This window comes from Cicer arietinum, chromosome 3 (genome assembly GCF_000331145.2).
Source record: "Cicer arietinum cultivar CDC Frontier isolate Library 1 chromosome 3, Cicar.CDCFrontier_v2.0, whole genome shotgun sequence".
Lineage (NCBI taxonomy): Eukaryota > Viridiplantae > Streptophyta > Magnoliopsida > Fabales > Fabaceae > Cicer > Cicer arietinum.
In genome coordinates this window covers 69,832,607-69,854,514 of record NC_021162.2, presented here as the reverse complement: position 1 = coordinate 69,854,514, position 21,908 = coordinate 69,832,607, and the positions used below count along the sequence as shown (strand labels likewise).

The following is a 21,908-nucleotide window of genomic DNA, read 5'->3' as shown; positions in this document are numbered from 1 at the left end:
ATTATATATATATATATATATATATATATATATATATATATATTTTTGCCACAATTGTGGGTGTTTTACTGTTCTATAAAGTTATTTTATGGTTACACGATGAAAGATACCTTAAACATCAATAGAAAGTATCTTTTTTATTATTATTATTATTATGAAAGTATCTTTTTGTGTGCGTATCTAAACACTACATCCATTCTTGTGATCATTCATGACTTGCTAGTTGTGCTGTAGAGCATATCTAACATCTATATTGTACAATAATATGCAAGAAGGAAATAAACACGTGCTCAATCCATTTTCATATCCCAAATAAGAATTTATTTTATTTTTTATTGGTCCCTTAATATAAGACGTTTCTTTTGAAACTTTTATGTGTATTAATGATTTATTTAAAAAATATTCTTATTTAACTTACTATTTGAAAAAGTAATTATTTATCTATCTCTCTTATTCATCATTATTTGTAGGGGTAAATATATAAAAATAACATAATTTTTGAACAAAATTATTATTAACTTTTTATATGCATAAATTTGATTAGAAAATCTTATAATAAGGGGAAAAAAAGAGTAATTAAATTGTTCACGTTTTATTTAGTTTATTAAATATGTAATGATTCGTTTTATGGTCAGATAAGATTGTTTTTGTTTCGCACATATTGTGACGTTACTCATACATGTGGCATATGAAATTGAGTTTGTTTATTTTTGTGTTGGTGGAGGATATAACGTGGGATGGAAAGTAAAAAGTTTTTTCTTTACATGATTTTATTTTAATGAATTTTCTTTCTTGGTGACAGTGTTTTTGTTTTATTCGATCCGTCGGTATTTTTGCGTGGCTCATCTTTGCACATTCTTGTGTTTAAGTGCATTAATTTTAATAAAATATACCTTTTGGATTTGAAACAAAAAAAAAAATTAAAAAGCAGGTATAGCCCTAGGAAGACGAGCATTTGAGTGGAACTCACTCACAAAATTCCTCACATATTCTTCTTGACAATGTCCCAATCGGATTTAAAGAATCCAAAATTAAATTTAATGGGTCTTGGACTTATGTTACTATGACAACTCCATGAAAGGTTAATAACAATCCAAAATATAGGATAATAGCAATCATTATTTTTATTTGCTCTTTCTCCTCTTTGGTTATTATGAAAGCCTTTATTAATTTAAATTAATCAACCCACAACCATTTTAAGTATTAAGATTTTTCTATATGCATATATATAGAGAGATAGTGAGAATTCTAATATGGTTATGGATCAAATGTGAATTTCACTATTTTTAATAAATTCAATAATATATTATATTTGTTTTATAATTTTCGTTATTATAAAATATATCTTTTTATTAAAAATAGTAAGAGCTTACCTTTAAATTATATTTTGAGATGTTCATATTAGACAAATTCATATTTATTATTGACTTCTGTTTTTTGGAAAGTAGATAGTGGTTATAATTTATTTAAAAAAAAAATAGAATGTTGTATTTTTAATCACAGCTCTTCTAAGATTTCATTGTTGAATTGAACAAGACGTTTTTCCAAAAAAAATCCTATTTTATTTCACATGTAGGCCCGCTCAACTCCTAAGCCATTAAAACTCTTACTTTAGGTCCAAAAGTAAATTACTTATTATTTTATATTTTTCAAAAGTATTTAACTTAAAGCTTTTATATTAGAGTAAACAAGTCTCTATCAAACTTTACTTTATGTCTTTGGCCAAAAAAAAACAAAATGTTTAAGATCCCAATTATCACTCTTGGCCTTTGGAAAGTGACAACACAATAGTTAACCTTGTCAATGTTTGAAAATGTATGTATATAAGATCTCATAAATCTAGCTATACTAGAATTATTGTTTTGACGATTATAATAAAAGTAGAACTACACAAATTACCAAATGAAAATAAAAATACACGAAATATGGAAACAAATATAAATACTAGTGGTACATATTTTAAAATCCCTTGCATCCATCACAAGGTTGGATTTTTCACTTGGAAATGAAATTGTGTTTGACCTTATCAAGAATGGAATTAAGCTTTGAATTGTCTAAAGGTTTCTCTTGATAGTCATCTAGTCCTGCTTCCATAAATTTCAATATTTCAGCTTCCATAGAGCGTGATGACACACCAATAATAGTGCTACAAATTCCCATTGCACGAAGTTTCTTTGTTGCCTATACATATATGAATAAACACATAAAAAACATGAATATTGAACACACGTGCATATGTTTCTTCAATTTAATTCATCTACACATTCAATGTAAAATCTTTATACTTTCTCAGTCAATTATAACTATAAAATCATAATTAAACAATAGTACATCAAATATAGAAAATAATGATTTTTTTAGAAAAAAATCTAGCCTATTATATAGACCACAATTTATATAAATGTAATTAAACTTGGGGCGTAATAATATAATTAATTAAGTACCTCAATGCCATTCATGATAGGCATATCCATATCCATAAGAATTAGGTCAAATTTTTGGCCATACCAATGAATGTCGACAGCTTCTTTTCCATTTTCCACACCATGAGTTTTCACTCCAAAATTATTCAACATCTTTTGATGAATCTTTCGGTTGATCATATTGTCATCCACAACAAGTGCTGTTAACTTGGATCCAAAGTTTTGAGGTGATGCCATTTGATTTTTGTTTTTAGATTCCACAACTAATTTCACACGTCTCCTTAAACTTGTTAATTACCTACAAAACAAAAATAAATAAATAAATAAAAGATTGTTTTCCTACCAAAAATAGTTTGTATATATAATGTAGTATTAATTAGCACACTAACCTGAATAGTAAAGTATTTGTGTAGATTATTTGATGATAGGAAGAGAAGAATGAACATGAATATATATATAGATAGATGATGATGAGATATTATGTATATTAATAAATATTATATAAATATGATAATTCCCATGTGGATAGCGAAGTGAGATATGAGACATATGATTCAAAGAAAATGAAAATGGAAATGAAGTGGGCAATTGGATGTACGGTAAGTAGCATCAAGTTGAATTTGTGGAAATGTGTTATGGATTCTGATGAAAATCTCAAAATCTAAGGGAGAGTGATAGTTTCCAAAAATGGGGGTTATTCCTATCTTGAATAAATTTGTAGGGCATACTTTTTCTATTTTAAGTTAGACAACACGACAGTAATATTTTCATGTATAATTTTTTGGGGTCCGTTTTCTTACTTGCCTTTCATTTTCTTTGGCACGAAAAACGAGTGAACCAAATTAAACTTATGTGAATGACTTCATTTTTCTTCTTCGTTATAGCCATCAAGTGTTATACCTTACAATGCAAGAAAGAGAATATACACAGTGGAAGCTAGCGTACATGCCCACGTATAAATATATATCTTTTAACACACCTATTAGAATCCTAGTTATATATAGAATTAGATTCTTTTTTTTCATGTTTATCCATCTTATATGTACTATTTATGTGTGTGTAACCTATAACTAAGTCATTGGATGTACAAGTGGCTATTTCTTTTTATATATTTTTTTTAACAACAAATTTTAGTGGGTCATTGTTAATGTACTAGTGACGGAAGCCCTAAACTTTTAATACTTCTAACTTTTTTGTATCTCTCAACTATCCACTGAGTTGTCATATCTTGTAAAATGTTTATTGACATATATTATTATTATATATTTACGTCATGCTTAGATGAAGAGAAAAATTCATAGTGAACAATTTTTGTCCATAGTAAAGATATTGAATTCACATGGACTGTGAATTTGGATATCAATTAATTATAATTCAAATTAATTATTTTGGTATCAATTAATTACAAATTAATTAAATTATGCAATGAGTTATCAATTAATTTGAATTATAATTAATTGATATTTAAATTCACGGTCTTTGTCGATTTTATATTTTTACTACTTAATAACAATCGTGCATTTATAGATTTTTCATATATATCAAGTTTTAGAAGTCTTTGTCATGGATTTTTTTATTATCGATTTAATTATTGATTTGATTAAATTAAATATATATTTTTTATTATATTTTTTCGAGAGATTGAGTAAAGGATGTCAAAGTAAAGGAGAACCACTAATGAATTGATGCTGTTAGATTTATTTTTGACAAAAATGTATTCTGTTAGTTGAAAACACATTTACTTACTATAAATTTCTCTACGTTGAGTGCAATAGGATTACTGTGGCTATTTTTTAGTTTGATAGCAATTGAAGAAATAGCAGTTTGGTAATTTTTCCTTAGAAGATCCCAAGACATGGATTGGGGGTGGTGGGTTTAGAATGATTCATTAAGGTTAAACTTTACACAAATAATAATTGTTAAAAAAGTTCTAAGTCTAGCCTATAGTTTTTTTAAGTGGGACCTTTTTGAAAAGTCTTGTATGATTGTTAACCTATTTCGTATTAATACTTTTAACTACTTTTACATGGTCTAATTCATATTAATGCTTTATACAAAAAATAAAAGAAAATATCTTACTTCTTTTAATATGTTAATTTTACATAGGCCACTGTGTTTAAATTATTAAAAAGTTAGTGTGATAAAGTTACGTATACGTTTTTTTTATCAAAATAAATGATTTAACTTAATATATAAAAAAAATATGATAATAGTAATAAAAATTATAATTTATGTTTATTAAAACATGTAGATCTATTAAATCTAAAAAAATATTTTAGATAGGGGTGGGCAAAGTTCAATTATGAACTAGAACCGTTTGAAAATTGAATCAAACTAATTTTCAGTATAAAAAATCAAATCGAACTATTTTATAAACTGGTACACCGATTTATTACTTTAAACCGAATGAAATCAGTTTAACTTAGTTTTTTTTGTTTATATAGACCAAGTTTTATATAATCACCCCTAATTAATTCTAAAAAAATAAATTCAGTTTAAATTTTTTGAAATAAAAATCAATTCAATTCAATTTTTTCGAACTCAAAACAAATTTGATTTGATTTTTTCGAACTCAAAACTAATTTGGTTTGATTTTTTTCAAACTGAAAACCAGTCCGTTTCAGTTCTAGTTTTAAAAAATCAATTTGAAAACATTTCGACTCAATTTTTATAAATCAATTTAGTTCAAAAACAGTTCAGTTCAGTTCTACAATTTGATTCAATTTTTAATTTTTTGAACACCCCTAATTTTAGATAACATAAAGGTTAATAATCTCTTTAACTAAATAGAATTCTATATCCTGGCCTAAACTTATCGTGGGTCAGACCTATGGCATGGTCCAGCGACCAGCCCTATTTCCACTCCTACGGTTCATTACTTAGTGGAATAAATTTGCTTGGTCTCAGCCTCATCCCAAGGCAGCGCGAGGGCCAATCTTGCAGCTTCCAGGTCAACTCAGATCCGGTCGATTCCTCTGTACAAATGGGATTAAGATCAATTGCAAATTTCAGTTCTCTATCAATCGCTACCCGTGGGGAAGTTTATGAGATGACTGTGGATGTGTATGCAGAGCTTTGGGAAATTTGAAACGGGCTTACTGTGGATAGCTTGAGCAGTTTCTCTAAGGTGATGATTGATAGAATATAACCACTCACCTAGCCAGTAAATTGGTAGAGGGTTATTCCGTATAGTGAAAGTTCAACATTGAAGGCTGGGCATACATCTAACATCTTCAAAGAGGCAAAATATTGCTTCTTCGGCTTTTTTTTCTTTGATTTCTCCTGGATTGGATTGTTAGTCCTTGGGGTTTTATCCCCCTTAAAAGTACATCAATTACACGAAGAGACATGTTTTTTTTTACGGAACACGAACAAACATGTTAAGAATTGTGGTGTTCGGATATTCTCACCAAAGTATTCAATTTCAAGTAACTGAACCAATGAGGCTTTCTTGAAAACCATTTAATAATACAATCAATAATGTTTTCTCAATGTAGATTACAATTTGCGCACTGTATTCCACCACCAGCACTCCCCAAATTCCAACAAACATTCTATCAAAAAGAAAATCCAACATTGGTAGGGAAAAAGGGAAGAAAAAATAAATAAAAAAACTATATATAGAACAAAGGTGAGGAAGGAAAGACGATTGAAACCCACTTCTAAAACTCTTGCACGCAAATATACAAAATACACAGCAATGAAGAAGACAACACCCAAAATGCACAAATTTTGTTCACAGTTAACCTGCTAATCATGAATGGCATCAATTGCTTTCCCTGTCCTCGCTTGTGAGATTCGATTCGCATAAATGGTGACCAGCTTCAACTGTGTGCTGTTAAGACCTTGCAAATACGGCAAGAATGCTTTCCCAAGCATGATATAAATGTCCACCAGACAGAAAACAACAGTCTGTAACCACCCACCATTTACATAAAATGAGCAACGAAATATAAAAAGAACGGACATGTAAAAACAAGCCAACAATTATTAACAATAAAAATATGACCATAATCGTCATTCAAAGAAAATAACTAATCAGATTTATCATTTTTTTAATAAGTCAGATTTATATTTTTTTTAAGACAGTCAGACCCAATAATTGATCACCTAAACTTAAATTAGTTAACAATGCAAACAAGTTTTAATAAGAACACTCAATTATATTTCATCATTTGTAAGAGTAAACACATTTAAGAAATAATATTAGGATGCAGGTGCAATGCAAGTTCAGGGAATAGATAGATCAAATCACCATCACCAAAACACAAGGAGCTCGTTGCATGGAAAGCATTAGTAATTCCCTAAAATGATTTAGTTCAAATGAGGGAATCGAATAGAATGATCCCTTGAACTAAGAATGGAAGGGAATGATCATCATATTCTATCAATGCATTTGGTGTGCCAAATTATGCTGGAGTAGCACAAACAAGTTGTTTATGTTTACAGGAGGGGACAGATCCCGATATTAATTAGTGAAGGGTCAACCGAAAATCAGAGGGACCACACAATGTTCTTTGCCTAACAAGAAATAATCACCTAAATTTCGAAAGAAAAAAAAAAGTAAGAATTGATGGACCACAAATAACTGCAGATAAAAGAGACAAAGTACCTTGCGAACATCTGCACTCTGGTTTCCAAAAGCTTCAAAAAGAGCAGGCAGAAAAGACGGTAACTGAGCCATCAGTTCCTCCTGAGAGAGCCTGCCCACAAGCTGAAGAACCGAATAATATGACATTATTTGATGCCCAAAATAAATAATCATAAAACATAACTAATTAAATAATGCATTAAATGGATCTTTTCCTAAGAAGAAATGGTTTGTAGTACGTCTATGTTATGATACAGATATGGAGATACAGCGAATTGTCAAATATCAGACTAGCCTAGAATACATAAACACAATCGTAAAACAAGAAAACAGAAAGATCTGTTGGCATGTTTTAGCTTGTTTTCCTTTGTCTTTAAAGGTTGTTAAATTGAGATCCTGCCTAGAATATAGGAGGGGGTCAAAATCATAAAATCGTGGGATCGAAACACATCCTAAAATCCTGCCAAAAAGTAGCAAAATACATTTTAATATAAATATCTGAGAATATAATTAATTAATAGTATTAAAATGTACATATAATTCAAGCAACAATGCAGATTATTATTTCAGAATTATTTTATTTATAATATTTTAATTTATATTTTTTACTTACTAGCATGTAGACAGACATTGATGTGCCTGTCTATTCGATTATTTTGGTCACTTATTTATATTTCTCTATTCTTATTTATTTCTATTTCTCTCTTATCTTTTCCTCCCGTCTCCAAAGACTATGTCTATGACTAACTGTCCAATGTTGTTAATGTTACTTGTCCATGTTCCAAGTGGTAAAACATTGAAACTTACAATTTGTCAAAAACAATAAGATGAAAAATTTTATGCACATATTTAGAAAAATTCAGTTATTTGGTGAGTAAGAACATGACAAATTAAATAGTTTAAATGAAGGGTGAAATTACACCAAAACTTGGTATCCCCTTATATAGAAATATTAGACAGTTTATATATAATTATTATGAAAACATAAACGGCATCCTAAAGGGAATAGGTTAGTTCATAGTTCCCATAGAACTAGAAGCATAACTTTAGAGGGGTAATATATTTCATGTGGGGCCCAAAACAAAGCCCACCTAATAAGTTTCTATAAAAAAAGCACTCACAGTTTAGAAAGTCATTTTTTTTTACCAAAACTCTGCCTCTACTTCACTTAAAAACACTAAAGACTTATGAAAACTATAAGTCTCTCTTCAGGAAAAAGACAACTCGAAAAGGAGGAAGGAACAGAGAGTAAATTAGAACAACGGCGGAGACGGAAAGAGGGAGAGAGTCAGTCGACAAAGGCAACCGAAGGACGATAGAATAGAACAGTTTGCTGGTTAGATTGAAGCTTCAAATCCAGTATAAGGTTTCATTTTTAACTAGAAACTAGAAAATGGACTTATAAAAAAACTTGGTTTCTGTTTGCACCAGTAGGATCATGAAAGGTCGGTGATCTAAGCGATATCATGAGTAAGCATGACAATCAAAATGCGACCCCACCAAGTTCCAATTCTGCTTGGTATTGAGATAGTTCACAGCTTTGAAGATGTGCAATCTTACAAGCTGAAATGTGATTTTGACTATCATGCAATCATTGACTGGGTTATGCTACTTTTTAGTACAAAGAATTGAAACAGTAGTATTCATATAAAATAGTAGCCAATTAACAAAGGATATAAAATAAATAAGAAAAGCAGGAAACTTCCGGGATATGTTTTACAAGTATCACAAGCACATTGGTAAATCCTATGGGCACAAAGTAATACTCCCCTCCTCATTTTGAAATATCATTGATTCATTAGGCACTTATTTCAAAAATAGTAAAAAGGTTGTTCAAGAGACAATTACCTTTGTTAAGCAATTAATGCAAGTGACAAGCGTTTTCTCATCCTCAGTAACCAGTAGAGGGACAATAACCTGAAACAGTTTAAATTTGGAGCATTAGCTTCAAGTTAACAAAGTGAAATCCCATTTACTTTTGTCAAACATTTTAGAGCGAATAAGGTGGCTATACTAGAGTACACAAATCAAGAAATACATACACTTAAACATCTGAGTGGATCATACTGAGATAAAACAATGGTCAGGCAGTGCTCTGCTTCATTTGAAACCTGAATAAGGGATAAAAGACGCTGAGACTAGGAAAAGAAAGGATAAATAGAAAAGACTAACTATAATAGGACAACTTTGGCTACCTTAGGAATGATATCTTTTGTAACTTGAAGCAGCTTCTCAATTACAATCTCAACTGAATTCTCCAGGGCATCTTTCTGTTAACAACAACAAAAATAAATAAACAAACTTCAAAACTAGAAAAAATAATTTTTAGGATCCTATTTAAGTCCCAAAAAGGCCTTATACATACAGAGGGAGAAAGATACACAGTGGCTGGCAAGTACTGATATGAGCCATCTAAAAAAAGACTCCAAGCAAAGTACAAACCTGGTTTTTGAGCATTTCAACTATCAATGTAAGAGCAAACTCTCTGACTGAGGAATCCGAATCATCCAGCACCTCAAGCACAACTGTCAAAATCTGATTGAAGTACTGCAAGTACACCATAAAATAACCATTACTCAGTGATGAAAAATCCAAATATATTGTGCAATGTTGTTAACTACATGATTGTCCCACGACAGTAGACCCAAATTAAGAGCTGATCCAGCATCAAGCAGTGGGCCCAAAGGTGTGGTAAGTTTATTCTAGAAAGAGGCGTGACACGTGCTACAGAGGTGGCAGCGAGAAAGGTAATCTTACTGTTATTAATAGGACTGTGCATCATTTTTTACCAAGTTGTGTGCATCATTTTTATTTATTAGCAGTGTTTTTTCAGAGGTGACATGGAAAATAACATCTTAAGTTAGAATATATGAAAAATATATCATACACAAATTCTTGTATTGCTTCTGCAACATTTCACAAAAACCTTGGATCAATTCATCTTAATCTCAGGTTATCCAAGATGAAGTTTGACCTTGGCCACGGTTATCCCATATCCAATTTAGCCTAGACTATTCCAATTTAGTGATGAATTAACTGTGATATACCAGTCTCTCATTATGAATTTTGCCAATGATGATTTCCACTATCTCATTAGTAAGTCATGCCAGGTGAATTATTTATGGTTGTGATGCACATTGGGCTCAATTCCAATTTAAAGGTTTGTTTATTTATTTTTTGGGTACCCTAAATTTTCCTGTGGTTTTAAATATTCTTGGTTATGCAACATTCCAAACAGTTCTTCAGATTGGTGATTATTCCAGCCATTTTGTTGAGTTGTCTTTCGAGCAATAGATTGTTGTCTCCAAGATCCTTGAGTTATTTTGCCAGTCACGATTTGTAGAACCCATGATATATTTTCCCTTTTCGTCCGCATTGAACCATAATCACAATCCAAATTATTAATTCTTTTGCTGTATTCCCTCCTCACCTAAAAACCCTACAAAGTCACCATGGTATTGGCTAAATAGTTAATCCCAACATTTCCCGGCAAAATCCCGCTATTATTTCTTCCTTCTCTATTTTGTTGTTTCTAGTTTCACCTGGGAAGAAGAGGAAATAGAATATGCTAATCAAGATGATGCCTATCTTTGATTCCTATGCTAGAACATGCATTTGAGTTTTAATATTTAGTTATTTTATTATTGTGTTAAAGACTTCAATATGCATCATCTTAATTTCCTTGACTTTTGTTGGTATTTCAATGTATGTTTTGATTAAGAGTAAGACTTGTGGACTTCTATTACTAATTATGAAATGTTTCAGAGTTTGTGTAATTTGTTAATTTTGCATTAAATATAGATTTATATAGTATTATTCATGTATTTGTCCAAAAAATAGCAGCTATCCTGCCTATCCCGGAACACGCTATCCCGCTATCCAACTTTTGGGATTGGCCACGACGCACTGCTATCTGGGATTAACTACCAAGGGTATGTTCCACCACTATTTTGCTGCCAAATTTACTTAAGTCTAGAAATAAACTATATTAACGACATTGACTCCATGATTTTTTTTTCTCGGTCACAAAAAAACATGGATCAATTTGTCTCAATTCTCAACTCAGGTTATCCCGCATCAAGTATGACCCTGCCTATCCAAACTGTAGTCAGTCGCCAACTCTCCCAGATTCAATCTGGCCCTAGCTATCCCATAGGCAATTTAGCCTTGATTATTCCAAATTAGTGACGAAATAATTGCGATGTATACCAGCCTCACATTATGAATTATGTTAATGACAAATTCTACTATCTCATTAATAGGTCATGTTGCGGTGATTTATTCATGCCATGCACTTCGAGCTCAATTTCATTTTTTTTATCTTTTGTAAAAATCCTAAATTTCTTTGTGCTTCCAAAATTTCCAATGTTCTTTTTGGTTATGCAACAGTCGAAACAGCTCTTCCAATTGATGATCATTCCAGCCATCTTGTTGAGTTGTCTTTCGAGCAATGTATTGTTGTCTCAAAAATGTCTCCGACTCGATTATTTAATCAGGAATTTAGGATAAGGAGTTCAGAACCAGAATAAATAAAGGTCAGCACTTAGTCTTTTGTGTTGTAACATTATCATAATTCAAAGTTTGTTTTTCTTTCTTCCATCTATGTATGAAAACCATATAACATAAATACCAAAGATAGGAAGACAAGAAGAATTATTTAATACTAATATTAACTACCAAATAAAAAACATTGTTAACAGTAACACAGTAAAAGGCCCCACATTTGAATAATGATTTTGATGGACTTTTATTTTTTTCATTCCAAAACAGAATGTATGTGATAATTAGCAGCAATAAGAACCAAACAACATGGGGGAAGGAAGAAAGTTAAGAGAGAAACTCAATATCAAATCAAGCATACCTTGGTCCAAACAGAATGGTCATTTGTTGTAGAAGCTTCAACTAACTGTTGAAGTGCAGTCTGTTTACTTGAAACAGGGCTTCCATCATTAGCATTGCATATCTACGTAAAACAACTATATCTTTTAAGTTTTGATGTGAAATAGTCTAAGATGTAACTACTAAAATAAACCTAAAACATTATCAATAATATAAAAATGTCTCCAGCAGCAGGTACTTGTTATTAGATTGTAACATGACTTGGCTGCTGTTAAACAATCTCTAGGCTGACTTTAGAGATTTCAGTTTTCCCCGCTATCATAGATTTTCCTACAACATCTTATCAAGGTTTTGGGAAGGGTGAAGATACAAAAGATACAAGGTTTAATTTTTTTTCTTATGTTTACTCTTACTAGCTGCAGCATAACGCTAGAGCTTTAAAAAAGATATCAGCCATTATTTTTCCTTGTGTTCATGGCCTCCTTGTGGGTTTTAGCCAACGACTTTTAGGGGGTTTCTGTTTCTTTTTTTTTTCTTAAGACATAAAAAGAAAAACTCAATCGGGATCATTAGAGCAGCTACTAGCTAGTTAGAGGGGTTAGTTAAGGTAAGTATCATTTATAACTTTTTGCATTGAGTAAACAGAGCTGTGAGGATAAATCATATCATTCTCATATTATCAGCATTCAACAAATTGTTTAATTCCTTCGATTGTTTTGATCAATTTTACATTTCTTGAGCTGATGATCCATTTTTTTTCCAACTTTTGTCTGCTACAATCTGCTGTTCAGGGAGAATGGCTAGTTTCCTTCCTATTCCTCTCACTCACTTTTTATCTCTGTTAACTTTTTTTTAGAATAATAAAATTAAAAAATCAACTTGTCCTCTACTAGCTGCATAACTCACCATATGAAGAATTTGAGGAATGCTAGGCCCAGTGTCTGTCATGGAGTTAATCTTGTCAGCTTCAGTTGAGTGATGATTAAGTTCCAATTCAGAAGGATGTTCTTTGTCATGTGCATAGTTTTCACCAACATTTAAACGCTCTAATGATATCAGACCATTAACATCTAGTTGAGGAGTTGAAAGACCCTCGAAATTCATGCTACTGTCCATATGTGCAAGTTGGCTAGACTGAGAGCCAAAATTTTGACCCATTGAATTGACTGAACATGCAAGATCTTTGAGTTTTGAACCAAGACTGTCGACATTGGAATCAGTCTCAAGATTCTGATTATGATCCTCGGTTTCAACAGAAGCCGCTGGACCCAGACTGGCTTTCAAAAGAGTTGAATCCTGGGAGCTCCACTTCCTGCCACCGTCGCTATCTAGGGAACCAACCGAATATCTTCCAAGGTAATGAGCTTTCCTAGAGAAACCAACATACCCATCTTCTGATGATGTTCCTACAACATCAGATGGATCATAGGAAGACTTAGAACGCTGTCGTTCTCTCTTGTTCTGCAGATAGTTTATTAGGTCTACTTCAATGCGAGGGGTGTACTGTTTAAGGGCTCGTCTCAAAGAATTTTGTTCTTCAACTGACAAACTAAGAATGAAATTAAGAACTGCAATTGAATCAAAGTGAGTGTACACTGATATAATGCAAGTAATAGCTGCTTCTTTAAGCTTTGTATTTTTGTCATGAACCAAAGGGGTTAACTTAGCAAGCCACAATTTCAGTATGCCAATATTAGCAGCACCTTCTGCATTCATTGCATGTTTGTTAAAGGAACTGATTGCGAATTCAATCACGGCCAATTTGGCCTTTGGAGACCTTTGTTCATCTAGTGAACGTAACAGTGCAGGTAAGAGAGAATCTATACTGTAATTTTTGCTAACAACTTCCAATGTTGTTGAACATGGCTGCCTAACAACCTCTTTAGGGTCAATTAACCGAGAAAACACATGTGGTAATATTCTTTCCATGTAACCCTCGAAAGGCTTTCGACATGTTGGAACAATATCTGCTAGTGTTGAAAGAGCAGCCTGCGCAACTTTATGGTGAGGATCATCCAAGTGCTGGAAAAACAACTTCATTACCTTCTCAAAATTCTGAACAACTTCCAGAGTTCCCTTTGGACCTTGCTGCAACAACGAGTGAAGATAGTTAAATGCTGCAACCCTAGCAGACCAATCAGAACCTGAACTAAGTCCTTCACTCAAAGCTTCATGAAGAGATGCTGGTCCATCAGCATAACTTGACATTTCTCCAAGAGATAACTGGTTATCATCAAAACTCCTCCTCCTGCCAGCAGACGTACGTCCAGCTACATTCTTTCTTAGCAGTGGCCTCTGAAAATTTGGCACATAACTATTATGTGATTCTCTATAGTTTCCATCTCTATAAGGGGCATCCAAATACTGCTTGTCATTGTTGTGGTTCATAAATCGCCTAGCCTCCTTAATGTCACTAATGTCATCAGCAGAACTTCTTTCTTGTAATCTTTCAGAAGGCCTTCTAGTTGAATATGAGGATAGTGATGATAAAGACTCAATTTCAACATTACTATGATATGATGACTTGGCAGAATCTTTGGAAGCTTGAATTTGAGTGATTATGTCGGACAAACCAAGACCACCATTTCGGTTACTACCTTTATAGACACCATAAGCAATAGGTTCTGTTGATAAAGAGCTTGTCATATGATTTGATGCAGATACAGCAGCGGGGTATGGGGGATCACGAGATGATGGAGGGTCAACTTCTGCACTAGGGGCAATAAGAGAAAAAATTAGCCGCTCACTAAGCGTTTACAAAAGAAACACGCTACTACCACCAACCACTAAGTAGTTTTATGTCCTGAAAATTGAGGAAAAAAAAAAATTAACAGCCAAACTTATTTGGTACCTAGATCCAAACTTGATGATCGGAGAGAAGATGGATTATGCTTATCAGACAAAGCCAAGCCTCTAAGCATGCTTTCAATAGCAGTGACCTTCTGTTTGCTTGCATGCAACACACTTTCCAAACTTCGTTCTGTACCCTTACCATGTGACTTTGCCTGTGAAAGAAGTACACCAGAGGACACAGATGTCCCTGATGATAAACTTGAACTTCTATCCATTGCAACAATTGCAGATGTTCCATAACCAGGTGGATTAGAAGAAACAGATGCTTGACTGGGTAATGACATCGATGCACCTCTATCACGAATGGAAGGCGAAGCATGTCGCCTGTGTATTCCTCCATCCTCTTCATTTATTAACTGCAGTTAACATTCACTTTAAAAGATTTGGCATGAATAACAAAATGAAGAAAGAAAAACACCCTCAAGATCATAAGTGTATACCCGTTGAATAACAGGGTCAAAGGATGAAAATAGACGACGAGAACGCTCTGGCCAAGTTTTTGCAAACATTCTGTAGCACATCCTTGCAGTAGATCGTACCTATAATTTTCACACAGTAATCATGTTCATGCACATATATCATGGCAACAAGAATGCTGTTGCTATAAGTAATGTCATGTCAATGAATAATTAACATGCGTCTGTTTATATATGAAATTTCATACATAAAAGGCTTGCTAAAGAATAAAGTAAATTAACATAGTTTATAGAGTAACTAATCTTCATACTGCATGGCAATATCTCAACATTTTACCAAACATCATACGATGAGACAAAATAATAAAAATAATCACATCATTTGGACGCCCTTTTATTTAAAAGAATAAAAAAAATGTGTTCCAAATGATAAAAACAAAATATTGATGCAAAAAATATGGTTTCGTGTCTCCAAGCTTGATTCCTCAAGGGACGTGATGACAGGAGAGTAGTGATTTTCTCAAAACACAACTGTCTTTTGGGAGCTTATTTTCTCTCCATGTTCATGTTTGAAAAGAAAAACTGGTCTTTAGTCATTGCATTACTGCAAGTGTTGTGCACATGTATACACATACATACACAAAGCATTGAACAGACCCCTTTTCTTCGGCTATACATAATAGAAGCCTCATTTCTGCACAATTTTATTGATTAAACTTCTCAGAATTTTAATTATTCTTTAACCCATACAAAGACACATATTGTGACATGAAGCCAACCGATAAATAAAATAGCATATGAATTTTTACACTTTAAGTATCACTATTGCAATTTACATTTGATGAGAATAGCTATGCTGCTAAAGTAAGAGCAAACAAGAAAAACATTTTCACTTCCCACAACTGCAACACACCAACCAAAGTTTTGTAAATTATTATTGATAGCACAGAAAGAAGAGCAACCCAATGAAAAAACTAGTCAAATTTACAGCTTATGCACAAATTATGTTTACTACATGTCAAATAACCTGAAATTATAACTCTACCTCACTCATAGCATCCGAAACACAACACTTTATCATATCCTCGTATAAATCAGCTGAACGATGTATTTCAGGTGCATCCGGCCAATGTTCTAGGACCAAAAGAGCATATTCACAACACCTACAGTACAAATTGAATTATAAAAACAAATCAAAAAAATGTGACGTATCTTTCCAATAGTTGACAATCCATACCTTGCACGAAGAACTGCATTGCGATCATTTTTAGCACAATCAGCTATACGGGGAAGCACACGAGCAACTTTGCAGTTACGCAGCATCTGGAAAGGTAGAGGACAAAGGTGAAAATGGAACATGTAAAAGGCATAAAAAGATGCAGACAGTTAGATCATTAGATTACATTACCGTTTTTATGCAGTTATCTGCAGACTCTGCAATTACAAGCACAGTAATCACAACCAGCTTGAAAAGGACCTGATTATCAGATCAAGAATTAATAATTTTAAAAGTATAACAATCATGACAAACAAAGATAGGTTGAACTTACTGGTATAAACATTTCAGCATATGCTTCAAAATCACCCAAGAGATCCTTTGACAAAAAGCACAGTAAATGACAAGCCTATAACACAGCAAGCAACAAACCAAAATTAGTTTGGTATTAGTACTAAAATAACAAGAACCGCCCAATGACAAGGTCAATGAATGAATTAACAATAATGAGACAAAACCAACAAACAGACAAAGGGCTCAGATATGATTCATCCAAATAAAATGAAATTTTCACTGTAAGATACACAAAGCAAGATTGCTTCAAGCAATCACGCCTTCAACAGATAATATTCACAAATCTACCTAATTTGAAATAGAGAAGGATGAACAAGAAATTACTCTTTCACCTTGACACTGTACAATTATCTTTTACAAACAAACAAAACACTTATTAAATAATGACAATATGGTATAACAAAAGATGTTGGAGCACCTGCTTTACAATGCTAGATCTTCTGTCTGACAATTGTGTACTTAAAGGTCCACCAAGTTGCTTCAGAAGCCCACGAAAACAAGGATAATCAGCAGCACCTAACAAGGACAGTATTAAGAAGATCCAACAATCATTACACAACGACAAGACATTGCATTATACAAAAATAGCTCAGTTAAAATTACAATACATGTAAAGCTCCTTTACCTTAAATATATAAACAAAGAATTGACGAAATATAAATATAAACATAGAAGATAATTCAAAATACATAATAGACCCATTGAAATGTTGGTTTTGAACTCTGATCAATTTATTTTTACAAGTGCAACTAATGTTTAAGCCACCAAATAAGCCCCCATCCCCCTTTTTTGCAGAACAAGAATCCTAAAATATGCTCCTCTTTAAATGGAACAAAAGTTGCCTCTTATCCCTCAAAACAGCTGTAGTTTTTTACCCTAGAAACATTCATTTTTCATTCTGTCATTTATTATAACTTATTAAACAAATATATATCGCCACAACCATCCTTCAAACCAATCCTTCAAGTCAAAGATATTCAACAGCAGCAACTGTTATCCCTCTTAGAGGCTCAAAACATGATCAAGTTCTTAATATTGTACAATAAGCATATGAAGCTCAGTACAAAATCCTGAAATGAATTTTGAAACACTAACCTCCTAGAACAAGACCTTCAATTCTCTGCATAGCACCAATACGAATGGACCAGTCTTTTTCAGGCACAAGGGTAGATGCAATCTTCTCAATTTCCCTGATTAACTCCTTATCTGAGTATACCTTGATAGGTTCTATGGGTTTCTCGGTGACATCACCTTCTGCTGCTCATGATTTAATAAACCAAATACACATTTAAAGAGTTCATGAATTAAAGTGTCAATGTGGAAATTATACTTTCCGACTATGCAAATGATATAATAGCATGCAATGTGGAAATTTTATGTTTGCAAATATTCAACTAGGAATGTGACTCATCTTTCCGAAGTTTGAATCATATCATTCTCCCTTCAATCATTTTTTTCCAAGTTCCACCACAAAAACCATCTCAGTTTTTACACATTCTGCACTTACATCTCATGAAAATCTTTTCATTGAAGTGCAGAAGAAAATATCTGCCATTCAATAACTAAAAGTAGGCAGATCCCAGGGCAAAAAGTAATTAAAGCTTAAGGTGGAATACCAATTATTGTGTAGGCATAACTTGTGGAGTTACCCAAGGATGCATGTTAGCTACAATATCCCAAAGTTCCAAAAACAGATTTACACAAAAAAAACAAAAGGAAAATCAACACAATTAGTGTCAATTGAAATAGCATTTCCTATCATCAAAATCTAAAAACTAGGCTTCAATGATAAGATAGAAAGGAGAACAAACTACAATAAATTCAAACCCAAAAAAGGTGATCTATAAAACAAAGATGCCCATTCTCGAAAGTGACCGCATCATGAAAATTTGTAAGTATGCTCCAGTAATGTCACAGACTCACAATGTCACTATCGAGTAGCTATCTCAAATGAACAATTTTTCATTAAAGATAAGGCAAATAGACAATTATAGAACATATAAAAGAGGGAAATTATGCATAAGATAAATCCATGATACATGTATAAAAATTGCATCAATACTACTGCTACATCAATATAGGAATGTTTATGATCCTAAAACTGCAAATATCCCAACCTCCAAAAAGAGAGGCCTCTCTTGAAGAACTTTTGGCCCTTGGACTACTTTTCTTGGGATTAACACCCAAAGGCTTAATTTCCCCAGTAATATAACCACTTGGAATACCATCTGAAGAGCGAACTTTTGGTTGAATCCCCTCTAGCCTGGCATTAATATCTTTCACCTGAAGCCATTATGACACAATGAAAAATAATCAATAAACATTCACAGTAGCTAACATTAAAATGAAAAACGGCCTTCAAAAGTCCAATACTATGAGTTTAAGTATGTGTATGTTTGTAAATTTTATCACAATGCAATCAGGAAATTGATTATTGTTTGACATATACCAATGATGAAGGAAGATTGTGGCGGTGAAGTTCATCGCGAAACTGAGGCCCAGCTTGTGTATACATCTCCTGTAAAAGTGAATGTCAAAGAAACGCACTAACAATAACATCCACCGTAGTTTAAATATCTACAATTGCTAATCTCGGGTATGAGTATGAACATATCAATAAATCAACCACTGTTTATTGCATCATGATATCAATTACCAAAGCATTAAATAAATTAAGATAAATGCAATCCAGTTATTTATATGTATGCACAAACAAATATATTCGATTAATATTAAATACATAAGTTCAAATTTTCAAAACAAAAAAAATCAGCACCAGATCAATTCTCAAAATCAAAGCCTACAGACCTTGAAAAATATTATAAATTTTGTATAAAACCAGCTTTGAGATTATAGAATAACCAAAAATCAAAAGTTAGCATAGTTCTAAGGACCAACCACGTTCTCCATTATACCCACTTCCATTTTTTTATTCTTCAATATTTATGCCATTTGTCTAATTTTTTAACCTAAAAGAAAAATGCCATATTACCAATTATTTCTTTATGTTTAGCTAAGACATTAAAAAATTATAATTAACTTGATTTGATATGGCATAACCCGCTTTTAGTAACTAACATAAACTTAATAATGGCACCTAATTCTTTATTATTATTAAAATTAAGAAATACAATATTAAATTACTACAAGATAAGCCATACTGACCTCAATGCACAAAATAGCCGCCTCCCTAACAGCAAGATTTGGGTCACTCAGCAACTGCAAAACCTGACAATTGATCAAGCATTGGAAGGAGTTAGTACCAGATCCTAAAATTATTTAACTGTACAAAGAAAGGTGCTGCTTATTTGTAAAAGTCAATACAGGAGGAAGGATAGCCCGTTGAAGTGGAAGTTCAGTAGCTGAAAATAGATTAATTGCAGATGTCACAGTTCGCGTAAACTCCTCTCTGACTCTCCAGCTCTTGTGTGCCCAAGCAGAAGATCCTGCTCTTTCAACAATTATTGTAGGAGAAGAAACCTGCAAAAAATAATAATATTTCAAAATGAATGCCAAAAGAAAATGACACCAAAAGAAAAATTATCATTTTCAAAATGCAGCAGAACATATTTACTTTACTTTTAGACAGACATAACATGAACTCCAGGCTATACATCAAACATTATGCATTTTACTGTTGGGAATAGATGCAGAATGGCAGCATAAAAGAAACACCCAACCTACAATAAGGTCATAAAGATAGATAAATCCAACTTGACATGTATTTGTAGTGAAACTCCATTCATTTGGCGATGAGTAACAAGCTTAAGCCACTATCTACACTATGCAATAAACCAAACGGATCTATAAGACATAGAGATTATAGCTTCCAGCTTAACTTGTTCTCCTTAGGCCATTTTAGAAAGGGTGATTTGCCCGGAACAGTCACTTTGTAGCTAGCTACATATTTTTTGTTAACATAATAGAGTGCATAGCCATAGTTAGTAACTTAATATAAGATAAATTTCCTTTTTATATCTATAAAATTAAGACTATCAGAAAATGAAATTCTGCATGCATTTTCTGCTGCAAAGGCTACTTGCAACTATTTCATAACATGCTTCTTAATGCTCATCTGAAGTAACAACAACAATAACCTACAAAAAACATAAAAAAATTCAACGTTCAAGATTAATTATTACAACACCTAATAAGTCATGATAAAAATATAAAACCTATGAGAAATATGATTGGTTTGGTTCATCACTCAAACCTATACTGACGTAACATCCCTAATGGTGAAGCTATGTTATTGTGGCATTCCAATAGAACCTTTTATTGATGCTCAAATAAATCCTAAGGAAATCCTCAACTACAAAATAACAGATAATACTTTCATGCAAATCCTATTGAATATTAAAACCTTCATGCAAAATTTCTAACAAAATTTGACACCGTAAAGTCTCAATTGGATACACTCAAAGTTATCCATAACAATTTTCCACCGTTCGTTATTACCACTGAAAGTCAAACTTCGATGAAAGTTAAAATCAAATTAGGTTAGTGCTTGGTCATCAATAAGTGAAACTGAAAGTGAAATGAAACCTCCATGAGTGTGAGAAGGAGTCGGCGTGCGGCATCACGGACAGGCTGTTTAGCATCACCAAGTCGATCAACGACGGCGGGAAGAAGAGCGTTAAAGTGTAGCTTAAAGTGTTCACCGGAGAGAACAGCGGCGGAGGCGAGAGACTGAAGTGCGCCCTGAGAAACACGGAAGTTATTATCCTTCAAGAGATCGATGCAGGAATCGACGAGCGAAGTAACTTCGGAAGATGTAAGGCTTTTTCTAGAAGCTTCTAGAAGTTGGTAAAGACGCTCTACACCGGCCATCCTTTCTTTAGTGTCTTTGGCGCGTGCAAGTTCCAACGCTTCCTCCATTTGGATCTGCTTCAGATCTAATAATTCGTAACGGTAGCGGTTGTTGTTGCAGAGAGAAAGTGAATTTGGAAGAACGTTGTTAGAGAGTGGAGAAGATAGAGAAATGGAAAATTGTGAGATTGATTATTTAGCGGTTAATTTAGCGGAGCCGTCAAATTCAAGAGAAAGAGAGATACTCGCAGGACAGAGACAGTGTAGAGAGAGAGAGATTGACGGGAAAGAAGAAGATGAATGAATGAATGAATTAAGTTGAAATTGAAATAAAATGAACAGTGTTGTTTTGTGCTGTGTGGTTGTTGAAAATTTAACCATTTTTCTGCTTCAAATTTACACTATAT

The 21,908-nt window shown here is 32.8% G+C and overlaps 2 protein-coding genes across 3 annotated transcripts; both read right to left on the bottom strand.

Moving 5' to 3' along the window:
- Window positions 1-1,790: 1,790 nt before the first annotated feature.
- LOC101512060 (two-component response regulator 24-like) lies at window positions 1,791-2,892 on the bottom strand. The gene is made up of 3 exons (XM_004493800.4): window positions 2,813-2,892; window positions 2,445-2,721; window positions 1,791-2,181 (listed from the first exon to the last, which is right to left on the bottom strand). Exons 2-3 carry the CDS (start codon window positions 2,658-2,660, stop codon window positions 1,996-1,998), a joined length of 402 nt encoding a protein of 133 aa, XP_004493857.1. The 5' UTR covers window positions 2,661-2,721; window positions 2,813-2,892; the 3' UTR covers window positions 1,791-1,995.
- Window positions 2,893-5,852: 2,960 nt separating this feature from the next.
- Window positions 5,853-21,857, bottom strand: LOC101511526 (CLIP-associated protein). Of its 2 annotated transcripts, none has more exons than XM_004493799.4 (21): window positions 21,238-21,857; window positions 20,017-20,172; window positions 19,858-19,920; window positions 19,142-19,210; window positions 18,810-18,975; window positions 17,788-17,949; window positions 17,111-17,208; window positions 16,673-16,747; window positions 16,531-16,599; window positions 16,360-16,445; window positions 16,168-16,285; window positions 15,147-15,245; window positions 14,705-15,062; window positions 12,760-14,561; window positions 11,876-11,977; window positions 9,457-9,561; window positions 9,210-9,284; window positions 9,057-9,125; window positions 8,863-8,931; window positions 7,036-7,137; window positions 5,853-6,335 (listed from the first exon to the last, which is right to left on the bottom strand). In XM_004493799.4, the coding sequence occupies exons 1-21, from the start codon at window positions 21,568-21,570 to the stop codon at window positions 6,174-6,176; spliced, it is 4,338 nt and encodes a 1,445-aa protein (XP_004493856.1). In that variant the 5' UTR covers window positions 21,571-21,857; the 3' UTR covers window positions 5,853-6,173. The 2 variants fall into 2 exon arrangements, with proteins under 2 accessions (XP_004493856.1, XP_012569378.1); XM_012713924.3 differs by having other exon boundaries at window positions 17,788-17,946.
- Window positions 21,858-21,908: the final 51 nt, after the last annotated feature.